The 24792-nt window shown below is 42.8% G+C and overlaps 1 protein-coding gene across 2 annotated transcripts in view; it reads left to right on the top strand.

Annotated features, from left to right (window-relative positions):
• Positions 1-24792, top strand: part of Fam171a1 (family with sequence similarity 171 member A1) — a 116447-nt gene that overhangs the window by 56980 nt on the left and 34675 nt on the right. For both annotated transcript variants that reach the window (XM_026408141.2, XM_026408142.1), the window contains exons 2-3: positions 9255-9482; positions 16867-16959. In XM_026408141.2, coding sequence (XP_026263926.1) covers positions 9255-9482; positions 16867-16959 — 321 coding nt within the window. The remainder of the gene's footprint in view (positions 1-9254; positions 9483-16866; positions 16960-24792) is intronic.

Here is a 24792-nt window from a genome sequence, read left to right as displayed (position 1 = left end):
TTATTTAAGAATGTGAAAATCCACAGGTGAAAAGAACCTTCGTAAACCAAAAGATATGCCAGCCTTTGTGGTACATGCCTGTAATCCCAGCAGCTCAGGAGGCTGAGACCTGAGGATCCAGAGTTCAAAGCCAGCCTCAGCAACATGAGGCACTAAGCAACTCGGTGAGACCCTGTCTCTAAATAAAAATACAAAATAGGGCTGGGGATGTAGCTCAGTGGTTTAGTGCCCCTAAGTACAATCCCCGGTACCCGTCCCCCCAAAAAACACATAAATAAATAAAACCAAAAGACATTCACAAACTTGGAACTATCTTGTCAGTTTTTCCCCTGGCTCCCCAACCCCTCCTCCTAGACCCCTAGCCCACCTCTTTCCTGCTCTGCCTTCCTAATTCCTGGAATTCCTTGGGTTCCTAAAGTGACTGATAAGAACTGGTTGGAGCCTGAGATTCTCCCATTCTTGGAAGCTAATACATCAGCCTGGCACAGTTTTATAGATGCTAGTAGAAGACATGGTACTCCTGGGTCAGAAATAAAGGCCATTTATTACTCACAACAGCAGTAGTAGCAGCCAAAGTATCCAACCTTCTTGTATCAGTTCCCTGAGCCCTAATTCCTATAAGGACAACACAAAGAGAGCCATGTGATAACCGCACACTGTGGTGTAGGAGAGAAACCCTGAGCCGTGGGATCCCAAATCTCTTCTAATGTGCAGGAAGCATGCCTGTCCTTTGCTGTACAGGGAGATACTAGTTCTCTCTTCTGTGGCTATTCACTAAATAAACATCCTTGAAAAGATAGTGCAGAACATTAGGGCAGTCATAAGTTACTTTGGTCCCAAGGTATGCAGAAGTACTGGGGACTCATGGAGAATTCTCCGAACAATGGCCTCTGCTGTTTCTCCAGTGCTGTCTTTGATCAATAAGAGAGAGAAATAAGAATTTCACAAACGGCAGCCAAGTATGGTTAATTCCATCCATGAACTTGTTCAGAAGGTCTTCTGTAATCTTTCTATAGATAAACTTGGTCATCCTCATTTAAGAGTCGCATGTTTGGAAATAATGAGCTAACTATTTTTAAATAGCTAACAGGGGTTGGAGATGGAGCTCAGTGGTAGAGTGCTTACCTGGCATGCCTGAGGCCCCGGGTTCAATCCCCAGCATAAATAAATAGGCTAACAGTTACTAAGCCCTCTCTGTGTTCTGCACCACTGAAGAGTATGTTGTATGACCTCACTGTACCTCTAGGAGGTTCTTATGGGCAGGGGCAGAACCCCCATTTCTTATGATAAGAAAGCTGCTTCACAGCATTCGGCTATCGGTAGCAGACATTCAGACACAGAATGTCAGGGTCCCAAGCCAGTGCCAAGGTAAACTGTTTCTCCCTTTTCCATTTTCTTTCATTGAGAAGCTTTTGGGGGGTGGTGATGATGTTAAGAGTGGTTTTGAGATTTTGTTTCAACAAGTAAAATCAGTGGAATGCTTGCAAGTAGATAAGATCAAGAACACACAAATGGATACCTTATAAAACAGCATCATATTAATCCTACAATCTTTTCAAGGGAAATGGTGTTCCTGTTTTATTGATGAAGAAATGGTAGCTCAAGGAGGTGGTGAACTTTATTGAAGACATACAACTGACTAAATCAGGAGCCTGGGATCCAGGGACATCCTATGTGGCCATAAAGCTCTCCCAGTTGTCAGTAATGTTCATAGATGGACCCTGAAGTGCCCTAAAATAGCTCAGCTTCATCTGAAACAGAAAAGAACATTTTAATAATAGGTTCACTGTAGCTTGTTAAATAATTCAATTTCTTTGAAAGGCTGAGCACATATGTGTAATCTAATCACTGCATTGACTAAACTTCAGTTGCTCTGAGGGTCTTTATCTTGCTTTCATAATATTTCAAGTGCTGTGGAGCTTCACACACTTGGGCCATTCATGGCCTTCCAGCAGCCTCTCCAGCTTGCCTTCTTTGCCCCTCTTCTTCTTTTTTTTTTTTTAATTTTAAAAATAATGAGTCAGGGGGCTGGGGCTGGGGCTGAGGCTCAGTGGTAGAGCACTTGCCTCACACATGTGAGGCACTAGGTTCGATAATAATCATCATCATTTTCATCAACAAATCTCAAGGCTTCCTTATTCAAAATAAATACTATGTAATTTTGCTCTTGTCCTAGTCCTAAACCAAAAAAAAAAAAAGGTTATAAACGCATATCGGCAGATATAGGTAGATCTGGAAACACACACAGACAAATGTAATTTTCCCCCAGCAGGTTGCCTTGGCAACCATTCCACTAGCATCTTCTGGCAGACATTTGAAGCTTGGCTAAGGTGTGCATGCTAATTGTATAGACATGCTTAATATTGTCCATTAACATAGCAGTTCCTAGATTCTTCCAAATCCTCATAAGGGGACTTTGTGCCATCGTGAACATTTTAAATATCAGCAAGACGGGAGCCTTTTAAAGTGATTTCTTGTAGTGATTTCCTTATAAATACTCTAGTTGCCACCATGTTGCACTGTCAAAATTCTCTTGTTCAGTAGCACAGGGTACCATGTAAAGCTTAGCAAACACATTTACTATATTTACATGTCCATGTTATTGTCATTATGTATTTTACCAAATCTGACAAGAATGAGGAATTCTTTGGTTTATGGATATGTATTCACTTTAATTGGAGAAATTTATAAAAGTTGAAACTGTGGTTTTTAAAATGCTTCTAGCTATATTTAGCATCATTTTGGCTTTCGGTAACTGCTTCAATTCTTATTCATTTTGAACAGTCACATTCTTTTATTTTAAAAGTTCCCACCAAGGTAAGTAATTATATTTTAGTATAGTGCTTTACAGCTATATCTAAGTGATTTCAGGTACCACATATAGAAGATTAGGATTATGTCAGTTTAGCCTGTTGTCCAGTATATATTTATTAGATGAGATCATAGGAACATTCTGTCATTAATTTTGCTTGTGAACACTTGGTTGTACATGTAACTTGTATATACTTAACTTGTACAGTTAAATCTTAGTAAGTCCAGCCACAGTTTTCACATTATCCCAGGATGTTTACCTAAATAACCCTTTGACTGGTTGCAAGAATGTAGCTACTTTATATTTGCTTTTATAGCATAACATGCATATGGAACCAGCCCCAGAAAACCTCATTTTGTGGCAAGTACAACAATAGAGTTTGAACTTCTGCTGTTGAACTGGTTTCAGTGATCCTTTGCCAGAAAGTTCATATTTTCTCTTTCCATTATACAGTGTTTAAAATGAGGAAAGCAGGTGCCCCATCTCTTGAAAAAAAAAAAAACTGTGTATGTGTGTGATGATGATGATGATTAATTGCTTCTATGAATGTTTATTGTGTGTTTCGACATTCTTGGTAACTTGGTGATTGTTAGTTAGAAAGTGTTCATGGGATGATCATCAGTTTTATTCTCTTACAAATTTCTCATGGGAGGGGAGGGATCTGCTCGATCACTAAATGATTACTCCAAGGTATCCTTGTGTCCCTGCCAGGACAGAATTTTATGCACCAGAGGGACAGAGTAGGAGGTTGAGGTGACAGTATGTTGTTGCACAGCCTGTGAAGACTATGATGGTGAAAAAAGATTCTAAGCACATGTCAGTAGCAGGCTATTGGCTGCCTGCATAGTTCTCTCTTCCCGGCTGAAGCTGTAACTGTTGAGTCTGCCACATGGCTTTTCACCAGGCTGGGAGTGCAAGTCAGCTGCCAGAGATGGGAGAATACCCAAAGGCACAAAACAGCTCTCTTGTTCCTGGAGGCTGCTGCAGCAAAGTCAGCTCCCACAGGATTTTCAAATGAGTAGAAAATCAAATGGGTGTTTCAGAGATTGCAGTCCTTCTCTGAAAATTAGGAAACACATTGAAAAGGAAACCTTAGCAGTGATGGGGATTTGGTAAGGAACGTTGTGACACCAGATCAATAGAGAAGTTTAGGGCAGCTCATGGAATCAAAAGCAAAGGTGTCTACATGGAAGACAGCTGTACAGGGGTAACCAGGGAGCTAGGAGAGTTCCTGTGCCCAGCAAATATGTCCATCTGAGGTGATTCTGACTTGTCCTTTCTCTTCTGGATGACAGAACAGGAGTCTTCATCTTTGCAGAAGATCATCTTACTTTTAGAATTAAACACACTCTGGGTATAGTGACACAGACCTATAATCTCAGCGACTTGGGAGGCTAATGCAGGAAGATTGCAAGTTCAAGCCTAGCCAGGGCAACTTAGCAAGACCCTGTCTCAAAATAAAAGGATTAAAAGGATTGGTGATGTAGCTTAATGGTAGAGCACCCAGTTCCACACACACATACACACACAAAAAAAGAAGAATATTAAACACCTGTAAGGATGCTTTTGTGGTGCTAGGAATTGACTATAAAGGAGTCCTAGGGTGTACATGTTGTAGCAGATTTTTTTTAGCTATGTTACACATTATATACTAGTAAATAATACATTGATATAATAAGCATATAACATGACCTGCCTTATAATGTTATATGGCAAATAATTTATAGGATTAAAAAACATGAAATTTGCTTGGAGAATACGATTCACAAAAGTTTGAAAAATTTTAAATTTCAACTTTAAAAATAAAATTGAATAGCATAAAGCATATGTACTACATGAGACTGGAGAAAATTAATTCCGGAAGTGCTCTAGTGAAACAATGTGCATCCCAATTTTATGTGATGACAAAGTAGAACCAACCTTGTATGTTTGTAAGAGAAATAAAAAATAAAAAAAGTGGATAGAAAGCTGCCTCTTCACAGGTTACCATCTTAGAATTGGGCTTTAGTCGCTGTATAAAGACATGGGAATTCCATGAACATTCTGCTGTTGTAAATGTCTACAAACATGGAGAGAATCTCTTAGAGCAAAGGTCTGTAACATTTTATAAAACAGCCTCTTGTTTTGAAAATGTTTTTAAGTGATCAAATGATCTTTTATTGTTTCATTTAAGAGATGAAAAGCCATTGTAGCTCCCTTAAATTGGGGTTAAATATAGCTAATGATTGTGCTGGAGGCTAAGTATACTGACTTTCTTTCCAGCCACTGCCCTGATATCAGGCATCCCCCAAAGCTCCGGGCAACTTAATATCAGAGACCTCCTTGCTCTGCCTGAGGGAAATAAACTCTCTGTCAGGACATTATGACCAACCCAGAAAATCCTGGGTTCCTCATGAAGGTGGGTTGCTGTGGAAACCAAAGGAAAGGAAAAATTAAAATCCCACAATAAAGGCCAATTTGAGGAAAATATAAAAGGGAACACAAAACACTCAGAGGGAGCTAAAAACTTCACGGAACAAATAAACAAACAAACAAAAAAAAAAAAAAACCCCAAAACCAACAACTCAAGTCCACAGACATCTTGCCTTCCCTTCTGAGATAAAAGTCAGAGTTTGTTAGAATAGATGTGAGAATTGAGAAGTATAGGGTACTCAAAAAGCAGGTGAATGTTGTACTTTCAGCTCTGTTCCCAGTAAAAATCGCAAAGGGTTTTATGTTCTGGAATATTCCATGTTAGCACGTGATTTTAAGAAAGACAGAGGGTATTTGTTCTGGAGTTTGGATGAGAAGTTATAAAATGAATGCATTCTGACATTAAAAGTCACGAAAGGTATTCAGCATTATTTGAAGATGAAGAGGGGGAGGAAAAACCAGGCCTCCTTTATTCATGGCCTTTCCATGTCGTCAGGCAGTTTTGTCAAACCCTGACGGAGGGAGTCTTCTATGTATCATAATTCTGTCCTCTTGTCCCTGCAATTATGTTTGTTCTTTACTTGCTACTTAGAGGTCCCTTCTCCTAAGCCAACAATTTGAAACAGTCTTGTTGCATTTAGTTCTAAATCTGTGGCAGTTAAAAAGGAAATGACTAAAAGATAATACTGGACTAAAAGATAATGTTTAGTTTTCTACCCACAAAGCAGATGCTCTTTGTACTACTTAAAATGGACTAGTTTGTACCCACAGAGCCAAACTCCTTGCGATTGCCAAGAGCCAAGGAGCTCTGAATCATGCTAGAGGAAGAATTCCTGAGTGCTTGCTGCTTCCTTCTTGGCTCTGCCACTGACTGATGAAATTTCGAGACCACTCTAGAGGCCATGAGTGAATTCCTGATCATGAAATAATTCACTGAGTATCTGTGTAGCAGGAAAAGGCCTGAGCACCACCCTCGGCAGGTACACCTATAGTGAGCAGGCATGCAGGGAAGAGTCCATAAGGAGTGTTGACCAAGAATGAAGGCTGGGGTCCAAGGAGAGCTGGCAGGTGCAGTTTGAAGAACATGGTCCTCAGCCTTGTGAAATCATGCCAGGATGGCGCTAGAACCGCGAAGAGCAAACAGCACTACCCACATTAGCTGGTGTAAGGAGAAAGGCGTTCATTAACACTTTTAGGTGGCTCAAAGAATCTGGGGGAGGACAGGGCTAGAAGCCAGAACAGTTCCAGAGCCATATGGAGGGACTGTTCACGTGGCACTTTTTCTGTCGGCAAACCAGATACCTAGTCCAAGATCACTTTGGTCAGAAAAACCGCTTGCTTCTTGTCTTCCAAATCAGAATCTAGCACAAAGACGTCAGACTAGCACAGCTAAAATCCATTCCTTCTCCATCTTAGCTACTAAGAAGGCTGGGAACACGGGTTTCTGGAACTCATAGGAACATCCTCAAATGGGAGAAGTCTATTTGAAAAGATGCCCAGTTGTCCACAAGACTTGTCTGCTGTGTCCCCCATCCTTCTGGTCACGGCCTCACTTGTCATGTCTTCCAGGAAGCATTCCCCACCGAACCCTGTAACCCGTAATCAGGGTTAGTATGTGTACAGCTCCTTCTCAGAAAGCCACATCCATACCGTGGAGCATGGTCCTGCCACATCCTTCTGTAAATCTCTGGACTGTCACCCCATCTCAGTGGATACTTCTAAATCTTTGTTCTTTCCTCTTGATTTTGCACACTAATCCCAGATCTCATTAGCCTCCTCTTTTTCACATTGACTAACTTTGTTTCATTCTTTTCCTTTTCTGGTACCCATATGGTCTTCCTTTCTCCCACCAAAAACTGTAAACTCAAAAAAATGGAGCCATATATCATTTTCTTTGTTTCTTTTTTAAATCGCCCACAGCACCTAGTATCATGCTAAGCTTACAATAGTTGATCAGTAAATATTTTCTAAGAAGTACAGTTCATTAGTTATCTGAATCGATTAATGCTTTTCAAAAGTATCTTGGTAGTAACTACTTAAAAAATAGTTAATAAGAAATGAATGAGGGCTGGGGTTATGGCTCAGCGGGAGAGCGCGCGCGCCTAGCATGTGCAAGATGCTGGGTTCGATCCTCAAGCACCACATAAAAAATAAATAAACAAATAAAAATAAAGGTGTTGTGTCCAACTACAATTACTATATATATATATATATATATATATATATATGAAATAAATGAAACAGGGACACTTAGGTTATGTTCCAATAAAATTTTATGGGAAAATGTACATCCACAAGACTGGGATCCTAATTAGAATAAGATATATTCCATGCTTGTGTAAATATAGTAGAATAGACTCTACTGTCATGTATAACTAAAAAGAACAAATAAAAAAACTTCATGGACATTGAAATTCAAATTCAAGATCCTTTTCTTGTGATACAAAATATTATTCTTTTGATTTTTTTTTTTAGTCATTTAACAGTGTAAAAATCATTTTTAGCTTATGGACCATTCAAAAATAAGACATGGGCCACATTTGGCTTGAGGGTTTGGCTGCAGTTGCTCACTCCTGCTACAGGTGATGGGAGGGGGACAACTAAAAAGAGTTCAAGGTCAGCTCAGTATTTTAGCTAGCTCCCTCTGACTTCAGTGGAACTTTAAGGATCAGGTCTGAAGATAGGGGCAATTTTTGTTAGAAAGATTGAGCAGCAGTCTGGATGAAAGATGGTGAGGGCCTGAAATAGAGTAATGTTAGCGTGGATATAGAAGGGCTGTTTCAGGATGTGTATTTTGGAATCAAAATCTGCAGGACTTGGTGACTGATAAGGAGTGAAAGAATGATGTCCCCATTTCAGTGTAGTAACAGCGTCCTACAACTCTCGCTGACCACAAAGAAGCATGGTACATCTTAATGCATGCTTAGGTTTGGGTCCATTTATAGGCTCTTCTTTTTATCTGCAAAAGGAGACTACTGTTAGCCAGTAGTGCCTCTCCTGGTCAGGTTTCTCCTCTGGTTGTCTCTCAGTAGTAGTAGTAATTTTGTTTGCTATTGAATGGATAGTCTCAATGTTACTCTTATTAAAATTATACCCCAGTGATCTGTAAGAATTACCCAACCATTTTGACATTTTCCCCTGTTCTATCTCACCAAAAGAATGTGCTAAGTAATTGCTTCCAAAGTATATAATTACAGAATATAAGCTAGGCTCTCTATATTAGAAGAAATTCAAGTGGTAAAATCTTAGACTGATTAGAGTGAGCTCCCTCTTTCTCTGTTTATTCATGAATCCTTTTTTTGCAAATCTTTGTGGGTTTTGCCTGCTCAGCAAACATTAAAAGGAGATCTGAAACCTAATCCCAATTGTTAGTAAATGTTACATTTACATAAAATTACATAAATCATCAATGAAGCCCTACAGAGCTCTTCCCACTTGCCCTCTTTGAGAGGATTTTTGCCATATGAATATTATGAAAATGAGTTTATGTTGTAATTTAGCATACTATTTGGAGATATGGAAGACCAAGTTCAGTGAGAAACTATGTGTGGTATACCTCCTGCAAGTCTGCATGAAGATACATGGATAAAATTGGAGAACCAAATAAGTGTATAATGTACCCGATTTTCACATTGTTGATTTTATCCTGCACCAACCATGTATTTCCCTTCTGTAGTAGCCAGAGCCCTTTGGGGCTATTTGCCAGCAATGCTGGAAAGAATGGAAGACTATTGTGTTTGTTGTCCAGCGTGTTGAGTGGATAGAACCTGACTCCCAATTATCTGTTGGAGTAAAAAGGAAGGAGTAAAGAAAGCTGTGGATGACAGGCAGTGGCTTTGAAGAAAGTAGGAAATCATTTAAACTAAAAGGGGGACCTCTAAGAAGAAGACATCCCCAGTCACAATGACCACAATTGACCTAGATTGTCTTAGCGTGGCCCACCTTCCAGCTCTTATCTCAGGTATGGAAGAATTGCTATTGCTGTTTCTTGATTCACAACAGCTGTTCTCTTTGCTTCTTCTGTTTCTAGAAGTCACACTGAAGGTGCACATCAGCGACGCCAGTACCCACCAGCCCATCGCAGATGCGCTTATTGAGATCTTTGCCAACCAGGTCTCCATTGCCTCTGGCACATCAGGGACAGATGGTGTCGCTTTTGTCAAGTTCCAGTACAAGCTGGGCAGTCAGTTAATCGTCACCGCCACAAAGCATGCCTATGTGCCAAACTCTGCCCCGTGGAAGCCAATCCGATTACCTGGTAAGGTGTTCTTAATCTTTGTCTAAAACCGACTTCATGGTATTGGCGAATGATGCCGGAGTCAGAACAGAAACCGTTTTGAAGGTGTTAAGTCAGATAGTCAGTAAAACCTGTGTGTTGATTTTCTGCCGACCTTTTGGGGCCCCGTTAGGTGGGGGGAAAATGGGGTCAACGTGTGAAGCTGGCTGCCATGTCACATACACACAGTGGAATCATCTCCCCACCACTTCACTTTGCACCATGACAACTAGTAGGACTAGGTGTGTAACTGGACTTTAGCGCACAATGTCCTCTTCAGCTTCTGGGGCCTCCTTCCTCGGCTGTCACATCAGGGGCCCAGTGCAAGGATGTCCAAAAGTCTTACCCCTTTCCTGTTGGTCACACAGAATGGTGTGTCCACTTCCAGGAGTAAGGATGATGCCTAACACAGCTTCAGCTCAAGATAGGGTAGGTGGGGAGTGGCAGCTACTGGGCCCCTCTGTCCCCTGACCTCAGACTCCACCTGGTACCCAGACCATACTGTATGTTGACACCAAGACCAGTGAGTGTCAAAGCTGGGGCTGAGAGTCACAACAGCACAGGCTTTAGAAACCAACTGATTGGGCTCTGGTCCCCTTTCTGCAGAGGAGCCCTCTAGCTTCCTTTTGCCAGTTCTGTAAATTGAAGCTAAGACCTTGTGGAGTAGTTCTGACTAAAAATTAGTCACCACAGGTAAACTACCCTATAGCACCCAGCACAATAGGTGGTCAGTAAGTGCATAGCATTAAGGGCAGTCCTGGGAAAATTACCCATGTCAGTGTTCAGCTCCATCCTGCAGCATAGCCAGACAAACTCCTTGCAGGGACCCAGCTGCCTTGAGGATGTGTGGCCACACCTAGAAGAGCTTTCTCTGCTTTATAAAGCCCCAGTGTCTACTCAAATTTGTAAAATTTTTTGTATTTCAATTTACTTTTATCGAGTACCTACTATATACCAGACACTGCCCTGGGCACCAGATCTGGAACTCGGCCTAGATAGCTTCAAATGTGGTTATGAAGTCAGCCATAGAAATAATTTCCATCACAAGGGTGTTTTTAATCAGGATTTTCCAGAGAAACAGAACTGATAAGTTATCTAGAGACATGGGGAAAAGGGAACTTACTAGAGAAATTGCTTCACCTGCTGATGGAGGCTAAGAAGTCCCCTCCATTTCAAGCTGGAGAATCAGGGAATCCTGTAAAATGGCTCAGTCCAAGTCCAAAGGCCCCAGAATCAAGGACTCCAGTGGTGTAAGTCTCAGTCTGAGATAAAGGCCCAAGAGCCCAGGGGCCACTGGTATGAGTCCCAAAACCTAAAAGCCAGAGAACCTGGAGTTCTGACCTCCAAGAGCAGGTGAAGAAGGGCATCCCACCTCCAGAGGATAGTGAGCAAGAATTTGTCTTTCCTCCACCTTTTAGTTCTATCTGGGACCCCCCCCCACCTCCATCCCACCACACACACACACACACACACACGCACACACGCATGCGCACACACACACACACACACACACACTAAAGCAGATCTTTCCCAGATCATCTACTCACTGGCCAAGATGACTGAGTCTAATTATTGTAACCAAATGCCAAACCACCTGGATTTTCCTTTAGCAGAAGAGGATATATGTGCTCAGTGTCTATAGAAGCTTTTAGAATAAATAATGCAATGATTGAAAATAATTAATGCTTTCTACCTGTCTTGGCATCCCTTAATCCAGTCAAGTTGACAATCAAAGTCAACCATCATGCAGGGTCAATACTCAGATAAATTTATATAGAGACACTCATATGGGATGCCAGGGGAAGAGACTTAACCAGTGCTGGGGGGAATGAACAGGGTTTCCTGGAGGAGACCGTAGGGGTACCGAGCCTTGAGGTTAATAGATACCAGCATCAAAAGATGTTGGTAGAAACAGAGAGACAGGACTCAGCCATTCAATGTGGGAGGCTGTCTTGGGAATCTGTATTTTTACAAGCAGCCTTATCACTGCCACCACCAGATACTTCATGTATAAAAAATGTTCACTAAGGTTTGAGATCCCTACTCTATGAGTTATGGAAAGTGGATTTGATGTTAATACAATTGAAGGGGATCATGTAGGAAAAATTTAAGAGAAAAAGGGACAGACCTGAGAAATACTGAACAGGCAGCATTCTTGAAAGTCCTTGGAGAATGGATGAGAAAGAGGTAAGGTAGAAGAGCAAATAGAAAAAATTAGAGTTGAACCTCAGATTTCTGGCTGGTGAAACTGGACAGAGCCTGCAAGGGGAGGCAATAGGCTTGAAAGACCACACCAGGTTCCCCCAAGCTCCGGGTGCAAGCAGAGGTGGATGGAGACCCTAAAGGAGATCAGGGAGACAGGAGGAGAGGGACAGGTGTTGGACTGGTGGCTGATGATAAGGTTTAGTGTAATATATATTTGGTTAAATTGCCTCTGGGATACCAAGTGAGCATAACCAGCCTTCAGTTTGAAATATACTGGGGTTCCTAGAGAGAGTCTGGGCTAGAAGTTTAGTTGGAGAATATCAGAAGTGTCAAATGAGAGTCAAAACTATGAGGTGCACCAAATAATGGAGGACTGTGGGCCTGGGATAGAACCCTGAGAGCCTGTAAAAGAGGAAAGGACGCATTTATTAGGTTCCATCTCACAACAAAGAAACACAGTTGACTTCATTATTTTCTATACTGTGAAGTCACTGGAAATAATCTAGGGAAAATTTAAACAGTATCTGCCTGTGTTAGGTGAACAGCCACACGAAGTACAGACAACTGGCATTATTTGTGGAAGTTACAGTCTATAAAGTTGCCTCAAAGATGGAGTTAGCAAATACTGAACCAGTGCTTTGAGGGAAGCACAGGGTAAGTTTGTTCCTGGAGCCTCTGTGCTCACAATGTTGTATTTGCGTTTCTGTTTAAAAATACCTTATTTAATATTTGTTGTTGGCTGGTTAACTCATGCTCATGGCCCACAGCACTGTAGCTGAAGCAAGCTTTTCTATCATGCATATTTTCTCCATAAAGCATATCCCAGCCTTCTCTCACTAAGGAACCCAGACAGCACTTCAGTATTAAGCTTAGAGGCCATTTTCAGTAGTGAAATCACCAATAGAAAGTGGAAAAAAAATGTGAAAAGCTTAGCAGCTAAATAAATGGAGAAAAGAACACTTAGAGATGAGAGCTGAAACAAAATGCAGAGTGTCCAGTGTCTCCACTGGAAATATGTGCATCGGGAAACTCACATCTTTGGCTACTCTTTCCATAGGCATGTAAAACACCAAGAGCATTGATTTTGAAGTGACAAGTAAATTTTAGCAAGTAGGCACATTTGCAGAGATGGAATCCATGAATAATGAAGATCGACTGTGCTCCAATTTTATTAATTTCGACTATGTTAACATAATGATCCTTTGAGAAAAAGAAACCATTTCCATAATGTCCATTTCCTTAAATGAGTCAAATAATGGCAATAGAGTAGTTTAATTGGAAGAATTTTGGATGAGGCATGAAGACACCCAGTACCAAGCCTGCCCACCCCTAGCCAGCCCCACATAGCTTGGGCCTATCAAGAGTTTCTGAGCCTGTGTTTCTCAGTTCTAAAATGAAATTGATTAAACTGGATAATTTCCAAGTACCTCCCCTGGTCTTTGATTATTTTATTCTGCTTGGCTTTTCAACATAATAAAGATACTCTTAACTGAAATGAGACAGGAAGCAACCAAAATTTATATGGGCCTCTTGTAAAAAGCAGAGTAGATTATTGCTTTTGTCACTTTTTTTCTTTTGTAGGTATATCTTAATACTTTTGGTATTTCAGGTAATTGGACAAGGAAGAGAAAAGAGCCGGGAGCCTCTTCTAAAATTAATATGAAAAAATCAAAACTAACAAATGTTTTCTATACTGTGTGTGCGCACAGTGTTTTAGTTTGCATGAGCCTCCTTATGAGATCTTGGAGTGAATTTCTTTTTTCATCCTTAACAATAGTTTCCTAGAGGTTGTGTTGAATTTTTTTTTTCCCTTTCATAGAAACGGGTATAGATTGGGGATTGGAGAGCCTAGCATAGAGAGAGCAGTCTTCTTCACCTTTGGCAAACAGGAAAGCACAAAATTAACTACATAAAAATCTAGTCCATCCACTAAAGACTGTCACTCTGCATCTGAATTGTTTCCTTCTCAACAGCCCTTGCTTCAGCTCAGAGCTATTACAGTGATCCAGGGCTGTTGCAGCAGCCTCTGGCCAGGTTAATCTGCACCCCCTCCCAAAACCACCCACTATGCCATTGAGCACTGCATCTTAAAATGCAAGTGTCTGCTTATATTATATGCCAGCCTAAAATCCTTGGGTGGCAGCAGATGGGAGTAAAGATGACGTGCAGAACCTTCCCCCTGGCCACTGCTCCCTGACCTGCCTCGTGGTTTGGCTGCCCTGGGCAGTTGTCATTCCCTAAAAGAGTCTGGCCTCTCTGTGTTTGTCCAAGCTGCTCTTTGTTTACCATCCCTCACTTGGCAAGCTTGTCTTTTGTCTTGTAAAATCCACCTGGACTGTTTTCTGTTCTTCCTGCCTCTTCCAGGTGGAGTTAGATGTTCCTTTCTCTCAACTTATCAAAAACCAAGGGTCTGTGGGGCTGGGGATATAGCTTAGTTGGTAAAGTGCTTGCCTTGCCTGCACAAGGCCCTGGGTTCTATCCCCAACACCAAATAATCAAGATCTAACTTTTAAAAGGTGGGTGGAGGGTCTGGTTGGGGGCATGGCTCAGTGGTAGAGCACTTGCCTAGCATGTACATAAGTCCCTGAGTTCTATCCCCAGCACCATGAAAAAAAAAAAAAAATCTACTTGATGTGAAGAGGACCTCTGGGCATCAGTCTGAGATGGGTAGAAGTACCATCTACTTGAAACTCCTGGGGCCTCTCTGCCACTTCCCACCCTGGGTGCTCAGTGGGTTTGGGTGCCCAGTCCCTGGCCTCCTGCTCCAGGAAGCCCCTGCCACACTCAGCAGGTTCAGCAGGCTCAGCAGGCTCATTATAAGAAATCATGTTTTTCCTCTTTTGAGAACAGTTTGCCAGAGCAGCTGCCCCATGTACCATGTTTAGGGGAGAAAAGTTTTCAAAACACACTGCAATGGTTGGTCACGTAACTCTTGAAGGATGCCCACGGGTAGTTCAGAGCTCAGGGACCCCCGCGCCAGTCAGACAGAGTTTCCGGGCCTAGAAAATGCTTTAAGGCTCTGGGCGAGCTCTGGGACCGAGCAGCACGTGGAGAGACAGAGTGTGGCACTGCAGCATTTGGAGGTGAACTATTTCCCACAGACATACCCTCCACAGGGGTCCTGTCCTTTCTTCCTGGCCACTAGGTGCCCTGTGCCATTAGACAACAGGGTTAGTGTTAGAGGTTACATAACTAGGATTTTACCATGTTAGGGCTCCTCCCGCTAATGGGACCACCCATGGCCAGGCAGGCAGGCAGAGGCAGGAGCTCCCAAAACCCTTTGCTATAGCAGTTTCTTCTCATTCTTCCTCCCCAACCATGTCTGAACTTTGAACCTCTGAGGTAAATTCTCTTTTCTTTAACTTTTCTGTTCATTTTTATGTTCAAGATGGAATTCATGTGCCATAAAATGCACCAATTGTGCAGCCACCACGTGGCCCCTGGTTCCAGCCTTTTCCACCCCCACCCGGAATCCCATCCCCTGACTTGCTGTTCCCCCACCCCTTCCAGCACCTGGCAACCACTCATTTGCCTTCTGTCTCTTGGATTTGCCTTTCTGGATATGGCATATAAATGGAATCAGTGTGTGGCCCTTTGTGCCTGGCCATGTTTGTGACACTCCCTTTTGCACCTGCAGAGTCCTGGTGAGTCACCCTGACCTTGCACTGCTCCCTAGTGGAGTGCTGGACATGGGGGACAAAGGTGTACCCGTACCCACCTATGCCGATGTCCACGCCAGGGGTGTCCCCTTGCCCCCCAAAGCAGTTCTCCAGCTCACCACTCCCTCTGCTGTGGCTGCCTCCCCGTTCCCAAGTGCCACTGCCCAATGTTGTAGGGAAGAGTCCAGATGGAACTGTCAGAGGACAAAGCACAAACACTAAACCAAAGGGGCTTCCTTTGAAGAAAGCCCCTCTTCCTTTTCTTGCTCCCTGCTTTATGCCACCAAGCCTTCATGTAACGTCTGCACGGGGCCAAGCGATCAGGTCGCCACTGGATTCCAGCTCCTGAAACATGGAATTCATTAAAAATTTAAGGATTCTGGGCTAGGGACATGGCTCAATGACACAGCACTCAAACCAGAGCCTGGGCCCCTGGGTTCCATCCCTAGCACCAAAAACAAACATGCAAACAAAAACACTTCACAAAGCTCAGCCTCACCTATACTTGCCCTGCCAGTACCAAACAGGCAACAGGCAGTGTGTTTTGAACAAAGGGCCTGAGATCACCCCAATTTCTGTGACTTAAACCACCACGTTCCCCATAAAAAAACTCCCCACAGTGACCAGTCCAAAAGTTCCTGGCATGTCCGTACTACTTCCTGTTTTGCGTGATTATAACACACTTTAGTTTTTCTGTTCATCAGTAGACAAACATTTACCTGGTTGTTTCCAGAGTTTGACCTCCAGAGTTCAAAGCCTGGCTCCTTACAATTATCATCTAAGTAAAGAAGGACCTGTTATTTCCTCACCTTTAAACCTATTCCATTACCTGTAAAATGGACATGTTAGTAATAGCGAATAACACTTGAGAGAGGTGTTTCAATATTTAGTAGACAAATGGCCGAAACCAAAGGATTTAGAATAATATCTGCCTGTTATAAGGGCTTGGGAATGTTAATGATTATCATTATTCTATAATGTATGTTTTTTCTTATATCTGTACATTCTACTCATGTATAAGCTTCATGAAATTTGTTGTTGGATGTCCAGGTACTTAAGCAGTAATTTTTAAATGGCATAAGTTCTATCATGTTATAAGATTCCAGGATAGGGGCAAATATTCTTTTACCATGAGGCACACATGATCTAAATACATATTTAAAATTTTTTTCTTAATATTAATGTCTAACGTTATGTATTCTGTGCTTATATAGTGTATGCATTAAGCTTTTAATATATTCTTAGTGCAATGAGGCTGTTAATTTACTAAAAACTTTTAACCAAATTTCTCTTTTGACTATTGTAAGGCAAACAGTTTGTATATAAGAGATTGTAATACTCTTGTGGTATTTTGAAGGGCTTTGACTAATTATCTTGAAAAATCAATATTATCGATGGATTTGACATCAGAAAATTAAAAGAATGCAGAGTACCTAGAAAACTAGAGTGGGCCTTTGTATTTGAATGTCAGAATAAACTCGTGTCCATCTTTGTTCCTGCAGTATTTTCTTCGCTAAGCCTTGGCCTGCTTCCAGAACGATCTGCTACTCTAATGGTCTATGAAGATGTTGTCCAAATAGTATCAGGATTTCAAGGTAGGTTTAATATTTAAAAAGGGAAGCAAGAGTAACTTTGGGGCCGGCTACTCAAATCTCATGAGGGACCCCACATATTTTTGGATGGTCACAGAAATGAATTTATCCACAACTGAGACATAACGTGTTTTGTCCCGGTGAGGTCACAACACATCTAAATTTTGGTTAAACCACCAGTTGAATATAATATTATTTCTGTCAGACCCATCCTTTTAGTGTGTGAAGGGGAAAAGAGAAATGTCCTCCATCTTCTCTCCTCTCCAAAGGAGAGATTGTTAATTTTGTCTGGGTCACAGTCCAGGGCACACCTGGCTGCATTTCCTAGGGGCCTGGTCAATCTCAAAGGCTAATAAGTGTCCGAGTATTGCTTTCTCCTCTCCCTGGTTCCTTGTAGGCCCCACAGAGTCATTGTTAGCCTCTTCTTTTTTCCTCTAGCGCCATCTTTGACACCGGTTCCCTATAGGAGAAAACATGTCATTTCTTCCCTTTCCATCTGTCCTTAGTGAGGTATTTGTGACCAGTGCTTAAATCTGTAGGATCCAGAGTCATGGCCACACTGTATTGCATCATGGCTCTCTGACCTCCTTGTCACCTCTTCACTGTCACCTGCCAGCCTCAAGCATCTCCTCTCAAGACTCTGAGGGGTTTCATGAGGGATTGCAGAGTTCCTGTCATGTGTAGTCTGTAAGCAGTCCTCCTCTCCCCATGTAGGGTTGTGTGTGACCTTTTCTCCCCTTCTCACGTTTCCATGAGTCAAATGCAGTTATAGTGAACCTGAAATAAAGAAGAATCAACTAGACTTCATGCCTCAAGTCTCTCTCTCCCTGGCCCCTCTTTACTAAAGAATAAAAACAGTCTCCTTCCTGAGGACCCACAGGTCTCTAGGATCTGGACTCAACCTCCCTTCTAAGTGTTCTTCTCCCTCATGTGTTCTGTTCCAGCCTGAGTTTCTTTTCCTATTTTATGGGTAGAACATCCCACCTCACCTTCTATCCTGTCTTCAGACCCTCCCTGGACATTAAGGATAGCTTAAATGTCCCATACTCCAGGTATCTCCACTGGAGAGGAGAGTTGTGCCAACTGTCTTGCTTTGCAACCTCATCTGCCAAGGACTTTGGATCATGTGACTCCATCCCTCCAGGCCATGGTGTCTGGATCTGGAGCAGACACCCAGCATAGGGGTAGCCATTCCATAGAGTGGCCAGGGCTTGGGAACTGGCTAAAGTCAGCAGCTCTGGCCTCTCTTCCTTCTGCTCAGACTGAATTAAGACTCCAGGAGAGGTAGGAATTGCATCTTAATGGTTCTGAGGTGCAGGCTGGGTCTGTGCCCTTGCCTGTGAGCTAGTTAGAAGATAACAGAAAAGATGAGTAGGAAGAGGAGGCCATTTGGAAGCAGGTCAGAAGGAGGCAGAGCTGGGGTTAGTGGAGTCTTGTTAATTGCTTTGGAGTGAGAGGAAATCCCACACTACACTCCTTCCTGGTCATCCCAGAGCTGTCCTCAGCCCAGGGCCAGCTGGGACAGCTCCTGCACTTTCAATACCCAACGTGTCCTGTCCTCAGGTGCCCACAAGCCCCACTATCCCTTTTTGTTCCTCAGATCCTTATAAATAACCCACCAGCCAGGGGCTCTGGGTCCTTTAACAACTCCTCCTTGTCTGCCAGGCTTGGTGGCACACTCCTCAACTAAATTTAAAACCCAAAGGGCAACAACTGTGTTTCACCATCTTGGTACCTCCAGGGCCTGGCCCTGTGCCTGCCTTGTGACTGGTACCCAGTGAGTAATTCACTGTTGGAGTAAATAAATACAAAAAGACAGTCAAAAGCCAACTGCTTTTTTGAACCTCCTTATATAGACTGCTTATTCCATGGTCAATATTTTTCTTGGTTGTGAATGCTAAAACAAAATGCACACTCACACACATGCGTACACACACACACACACACACACACACACACACACCACTTGAATAGTTCTTTCTCTCCGAAGCAAGTAGTATGATCAGATAAGTAAACCCAAGAAGGTAAGTCATTTAGGTAGTTTTTGTTAGCAATTAATTTATTCAGTCTATTGTATCTCTGTCTCCTGTTGCTAACCAGAAATTAACTGAGAACCATTTCTTCCTTTTGTAATCTTATTTACATACCAGCTTCTTAAAATTACAGACGTTTTGTTAATTTTTTTAACTTACCCTATTTCATGAGTTTAATAACATTTACTTGTACTATTCCTTGGCCTGGGCAGTATTATAATAATAATGGATAGCTTGCAAGTTGGAAGGAAAGCACTTCCGATCTCCAAAACCAACATATCACTGAATTTATGAAAGATATATTGTTTTTATTCTCAAGCTGGTCCTATGTGGTTGCATTTATTATTTTTTCAGTGGGTTTAGAAAAGGGAAAGAATAAATTCTTGCCTGCTCAGAAATGTGAAGTGCTGTAAGCCCGTTTACTCGAGCGTGTTGCTTGGAGGGTCTGATGTGTCAGACAAGCCTGGGAAAAGGATTGAGGAGTATGATGGCGGATCATTTGAGAAGCTTCACACAGAGCACGTGCTGTGTGAGATGATGCTGCATTGTTTGATGTGACGCTAGAGGAAAAGCTTCAAGAGAATGAAGGCTACTTGGGGAGAGATGGCGACGGGAAGAGAAGGGGAATGGACGCATTGTTCTCCCCAGGCAAACTCTCAACGCTGCAGCTGGGGTTTTGACTTTAAAATGATGACAACCAAATAAGATAGAGAATAAACTCACAGTAATGAGAGTTTTTCTATGAAAATAAAATGACGATCTGCTTTCTTCCTTCTGTGATAGATACTCTGTGATATTTCCATAAAGTCTGTCCTGATTCATCAATAAAACAGTTCTCTCATCAAACTAGGTAGGATTCTGTACATGCCTGCAAACATCCAAGCTACAGTAAATGCATGTTTCCAATGGAATTGGCCTTAGCAGTCATCACTCCTTGCGTTTTAAAAGTAAAGGAAATGGTTGTCTTGTTAGTGTTGGTATTCTTTTATAAAGAAAGCCTGGAACAGTCTTATAACAGTGAAGAGAAAGAGTGGGGTGGGCAACTGAGTAACTGGTCTGTTAGAGGAAATTCCCTCAGCAGAGGCCATACATAAAAATGTGCTCGTTGTTATAAAATGCTGGCAAATTGATTCGTCAGTGAGATGAGAAGAGAATGGAAGATGAGAACACTGAACTGGGGACCAACGTGTAGCTCTGCCTCTCAGAGGCCTGAGTGCCAACCTGGGAGAAATGACACAGAATGTGATGACAGTGAAAAGGAAGATAAGGCAAGATGCCCCAGACTGCTCCTGGCTATTCATCTGTCAACTGGCCAACTGGCACCACCCAGACCAGCAGTCTCCATCCTTGGCCGGGCCTCTTCATTGTGCCCTGCACAGTCCCTTTTCTGTTCCTTAGGACATGTGCCAGAAGCCTCTCCTGCACCCACCTTCATGCCCCATCCCTTAGCAGTGACCTTGCTGATTGTTTCAGAGTGAAAATCAAGGCCTTCGGGGCATAGTGGCTTCAGTCCCCTGCTTTCTGCCCCCTCTCTCACAGGGACCTGCTCATGTTCCTTCCTGCAGTTTGTCTGCCCCACTGTGAGTCCCTTCACATTCCCGCTGGGTCCATTTCTGATCTCCTCCTTCTTTCCAACCTTCCTCCCTTTGTGCAGAATCATCCATTGTTCTCTTCTAGTTCTTTCTCAGCTCTCAAGATTGCTTATGTCTGCCATTTAAAGAGAAGCCCTTCTTATACCTTGGTCAGGTTATAGTCTCCTCAATTTGCTTTCCCTCCCAAACTGGAGAATCTCCCCCTGCTTGTGCATTCCTTCAGGCTCCCTTTTACTTGGTCCCAGGCTATTCTTGAGAAATTTCTCTTGCTGAGTTTAGCTGAGCTGGAATTGCCAGACCCAGCCACCCCCTTCTGATTGACTTCTGCCTGGCTTTAAACCCTCCCTGTTGCATCCTTCTTGACTCTCGTTTCTGTTTCTTTACCATCTCTGCCCATCACTTTGTTCCTTTCTTCTCACCTCCCTCAGAGGTTCTTACTTCCCTGCCTGTCACTTAGTCCAAAAATGATTTTCAACTCGAGCCTCCTCTTCTCTGTCAACTCCCCAGTGTCACTGTCTTTATTTTGTGCTTTATCATTTCTCACTTGAGCCACTTCATAGCAGCCTCAGCATTAGGCTCTCCCTACCCATAGCCATTCCCCACCTGCTATCAGAATTGGGTAAAAACAGATACCATTGTATCTGTTTTTTTGTCTGCCCAGAGGCAGATACAGAAGAAGTCTGGGGCACCTTGCCTTAACTTCCTATTCACTGTCATCACATTCCGGGTCATTTCTCCCAGGATGGCACTCAGACCCACTCAAGTCCAGGTCTTGAGTGGCACACACTGTGCCCTTCACAAGCCTCGTCCTCTGCCTCTGGGTCCCAAGCAGTCTGTGCTTGGTGTGCACACTTCCTTCGCCTCTGGGCATGTGCTGGCCTGTCAGGCATCTCTTCTGTCTCTTCTCATCTGCCTCCTCACATATTCCAGAACTTACGACACTATGATTAATAAGCCATTTCCACATTGGCCTTCTCGACTCTTGAGTCCAGGAACACAGAGGCTTTGTCCTTTACCTCTTTGTATCTCCTGTGTCCTTGACGCACGCAGGAGACTCTCAGCATGTTTGGGGGATCATTGTGAAGATTCTCAGAATATATAGAGAGTGGTTCTCCAATGGGGCATTTAGCAGTGTCTGGGGACATTTTGGATGTCTCATCTTGAGGGCTGCTACTAGCATCTAGTGGGTAGAAGCCCAAAATGCTATTAAATGTGCGACAATGCACAGAACAGCCTGCATCCCAACACAGCATTACCTGGCCCAGAGCATTGGTGATCCTGATCTAGTTGGAATTAGGGCAAAGCATAATTGGAATACAGCAAGTTGCTGAGTATAGCCCATCTTCTCATTCACTTCTGCAAGCATTGCTGAGCATTAGGTATGGTTAGGACATGATGTAGTGCATTCCACAGAACACCTGTCTTTAAAGAAGAGGAGCTGGTGAAGTAATGCTTATCCTGCACCTTATCCTGCTTCTGAGGCACTGTTGGGCACTTTAAATGTGTGTTCTGAACTAACATCACGACAACCACATTAGGAGATGAGTATGATTCATTTCCATTTTAATGATAAAGAGCATGAAGGCCAAAGCTACTCACTGAAAAGGTGGTAGAGGGAGGTCCTAAGCCTGGAGTTAAGTGGCTCTACCACCCATTTTCTTCTCTCATAGTGCCTCTGATTAGGGAGATACACAAATACCCACATAAACATGGCACAAGGCACAGTCATATTTGGACTATCTGTGAGACACAAATGGAGCTTAGAGCTTGGGATGGGGTCAAGAAAGGCTATGGAAAGGGGTGGCATTTGAGAAGCATTTTGTAAACTGTGAGAACAGCAACAGTAGGCAGAAGTCTCAGACATGGAGATGAGCATGAAAATACATATAAATGTAGAACTGTGTGGTCTTTTTGGGGGCCAGATAACTGGAGGCTGATTGGTAATTGAGCATCTATTTTGAGGTAAGCATGGGATAATAGAAAGAGACACAGAAGTTTGAAAAAATTTCTGCCTCTTACAACCAGAATGACTTTGGCCAAGTTGTTTTAATTTCTTTGGGCTTTAGTTTCCTCACCCATAAAGAGAGAGGAGAGTTCCTTATTCACAGAGTTGTTGTAAATATTGTGTGTGTGTATGTGTGTGTGTATGTGTGTTCTTTACGTTTCCCCCCTCCTTCTCTCTCTCTCTCTCTCTCTCTCTGTCTCTCTCTCTCTCTCTCCACACACACACACACACACACACACACAAATAGCATATATATAAAGAGAGATATATAGATTGGTGCTTTAGAATTAAGAATTTATGTTATAATTTACAGTTATATAAGTCATATATCACACATGTATATATATGTATATACATAAATGTGTATGTGTATGTATATAATATATAACTTTATAAATCCTAAAGCACCAATCTGTGCCTCTCACTTGAAGAGGAAGTAGTAGTTTTGGTCTCTAGGACATGATCAGTGTGGTATCTTAGAACAGTCAGTGTGTGAGTAAGTGAAATGATCAGTGTGTATCTTAGAACAGAAATGGGGTAAGACTGAGGCAGGGGGACAGTTAGGAGAATTTCACAATAATTGAGGAAAAGCTAACATAGGGTAACAGAGGGTGGAGGCAGAAAGGGAGGGAAAGATGATGTAAGAAATGTTGACAAAGGCAGATTGTCCAGTCTTGGCACTTGAGTGAATATGAAAGATATTAGAAAAGGAAAATGATGATATTGACTTGGAGTCAAAACTGGATGTTGGGGAGGATGTGGGATCATTAAATGAGAAAGTCCATGATGATTTGGGAATGCAAGATGGGCATCTGGGTAGAAATACCCTAGAAGTAAAGGGAAAATGCAGATGTGGAGGTTAGAAAAGAGTTTGGGGCTGGAGAGGACAGTGATAGTCAAGGTTATAACAATGGAAGGAACTCACTAAAGAGAGAATAGAGAAACGGCAGAGGCAGTGTGAACAGCAGCAGCCCTTTAGGAACCATTTTATCTGGAGGCAGGAAAAAAAGAAAAGTACTTGCAAGGGGAAAAGCAGACTCTGGGGAGAACCAGTGTGCAGGGCCATGAATGCCAGGAAGGAGGGGGTTCGTGGGTGGGGACAGTAAACAGTGTGGACCATTGTGAAGAGGTCAGTGAGGATAAAGACTAAGAAGTGATCATGGGGTTTGTGGATTAGGCAGTCAACATTTCTAGCATATGTTGAGGGTAAAAGCCACATCATTGAAGGCTGGGTAGAAGAAGAGAAGGCAGTTGCTTCTGGGGATAACAGAGTTAGAGTAATGTTTGATTGTGATTTTTCTAGATGGGGAGGAAATGAGTCTAATTGTTGGTGAGGGAAGAAAAGCCTATAGACAAAGAGGTTGTGGACAAAGGCAAGAATTGTTGGTGCAGCCACATCTTACAATAAACAAGCAAGCAACTGTTGGGGTAGGGATTGGGGTTGACCTTGGAGGAGAGAGAAGTGCAGAGAGGAAGTGGAGGACCCAGTGTTTTCAGCAAAGTCAAATCGAAGCATATTGAGGATGAGGATGGAGCCCTAAGTGTGAGAAGAACAGAAGAAATTTCAAACAGATGCTGTGAGGAATGTGAAAGAGGCAAGCGGGGGTGACAGGCAGGCTGGGCCACTCTTCAGCCTCATTCCCGCCCAGTCATGTGAAAATTTAGCAGCTTTAATACATGAAGATAGGCCAGCCATAACCACTCCCCCCACCTACATATACCCATTTGGATATGTTTAGGCCATGGCTTAGAATAACCTGTGCCCTTAGATTCCTCAGATGTCTCTATCACTTCACCAGTCATGGGTTTGGGCTGCAGTCAGCTGGGGGAGCATGCTGGGCCCCTCAGCAGACAGTATCTGTGTCATGGCAGTGACAGTGTGTGTCAGAGCTACTGGGAGCACAATCATTGCAGACCAAGGAAACAGCAGAAGTGAGAGATGAGTATTCAGTAGAATCAAAAGAAAAGATGACCTGGCTAAGAGAATGGAGGAAATGTTGAAAGATACAGATGCCCTCGCAGAGGCTGGTATATTGCAGTGCGTTTATTTTAGGGATGTTACAAGATGTGGATGGTCTGCAACCGGACTGATGGACGTGTGTAGTCATTACCAGTGGAAGTGACCTGAGTGAGAGAGGGCCATTGTGACTTTGGGCACCTGGCTGAGAGGGCTCTGAACCTGAGCCTGTGTTTCACAGAGGACAGC

The sequence above is a fragment of the Urocitellus parryii genome, chromosome 9 (genome assembly GCF_045843805.1).
Source record: "Urocitellus parryii isolate mUroPar1 chromosome 9, mUroPar1.hap1, whole genome shotgun sequence".
Classification (NCBI taxonomy): Eukaryota; Metazoa; Chordata; class Mammalia; order Rodentia; family Sciuridae; genus Urocitellus; species Urocitellus parryii.
Note: the sequence above shows the minus strand (reverse complement) of the source record. Positions and strands in the feature narration are given on the sequence as shown.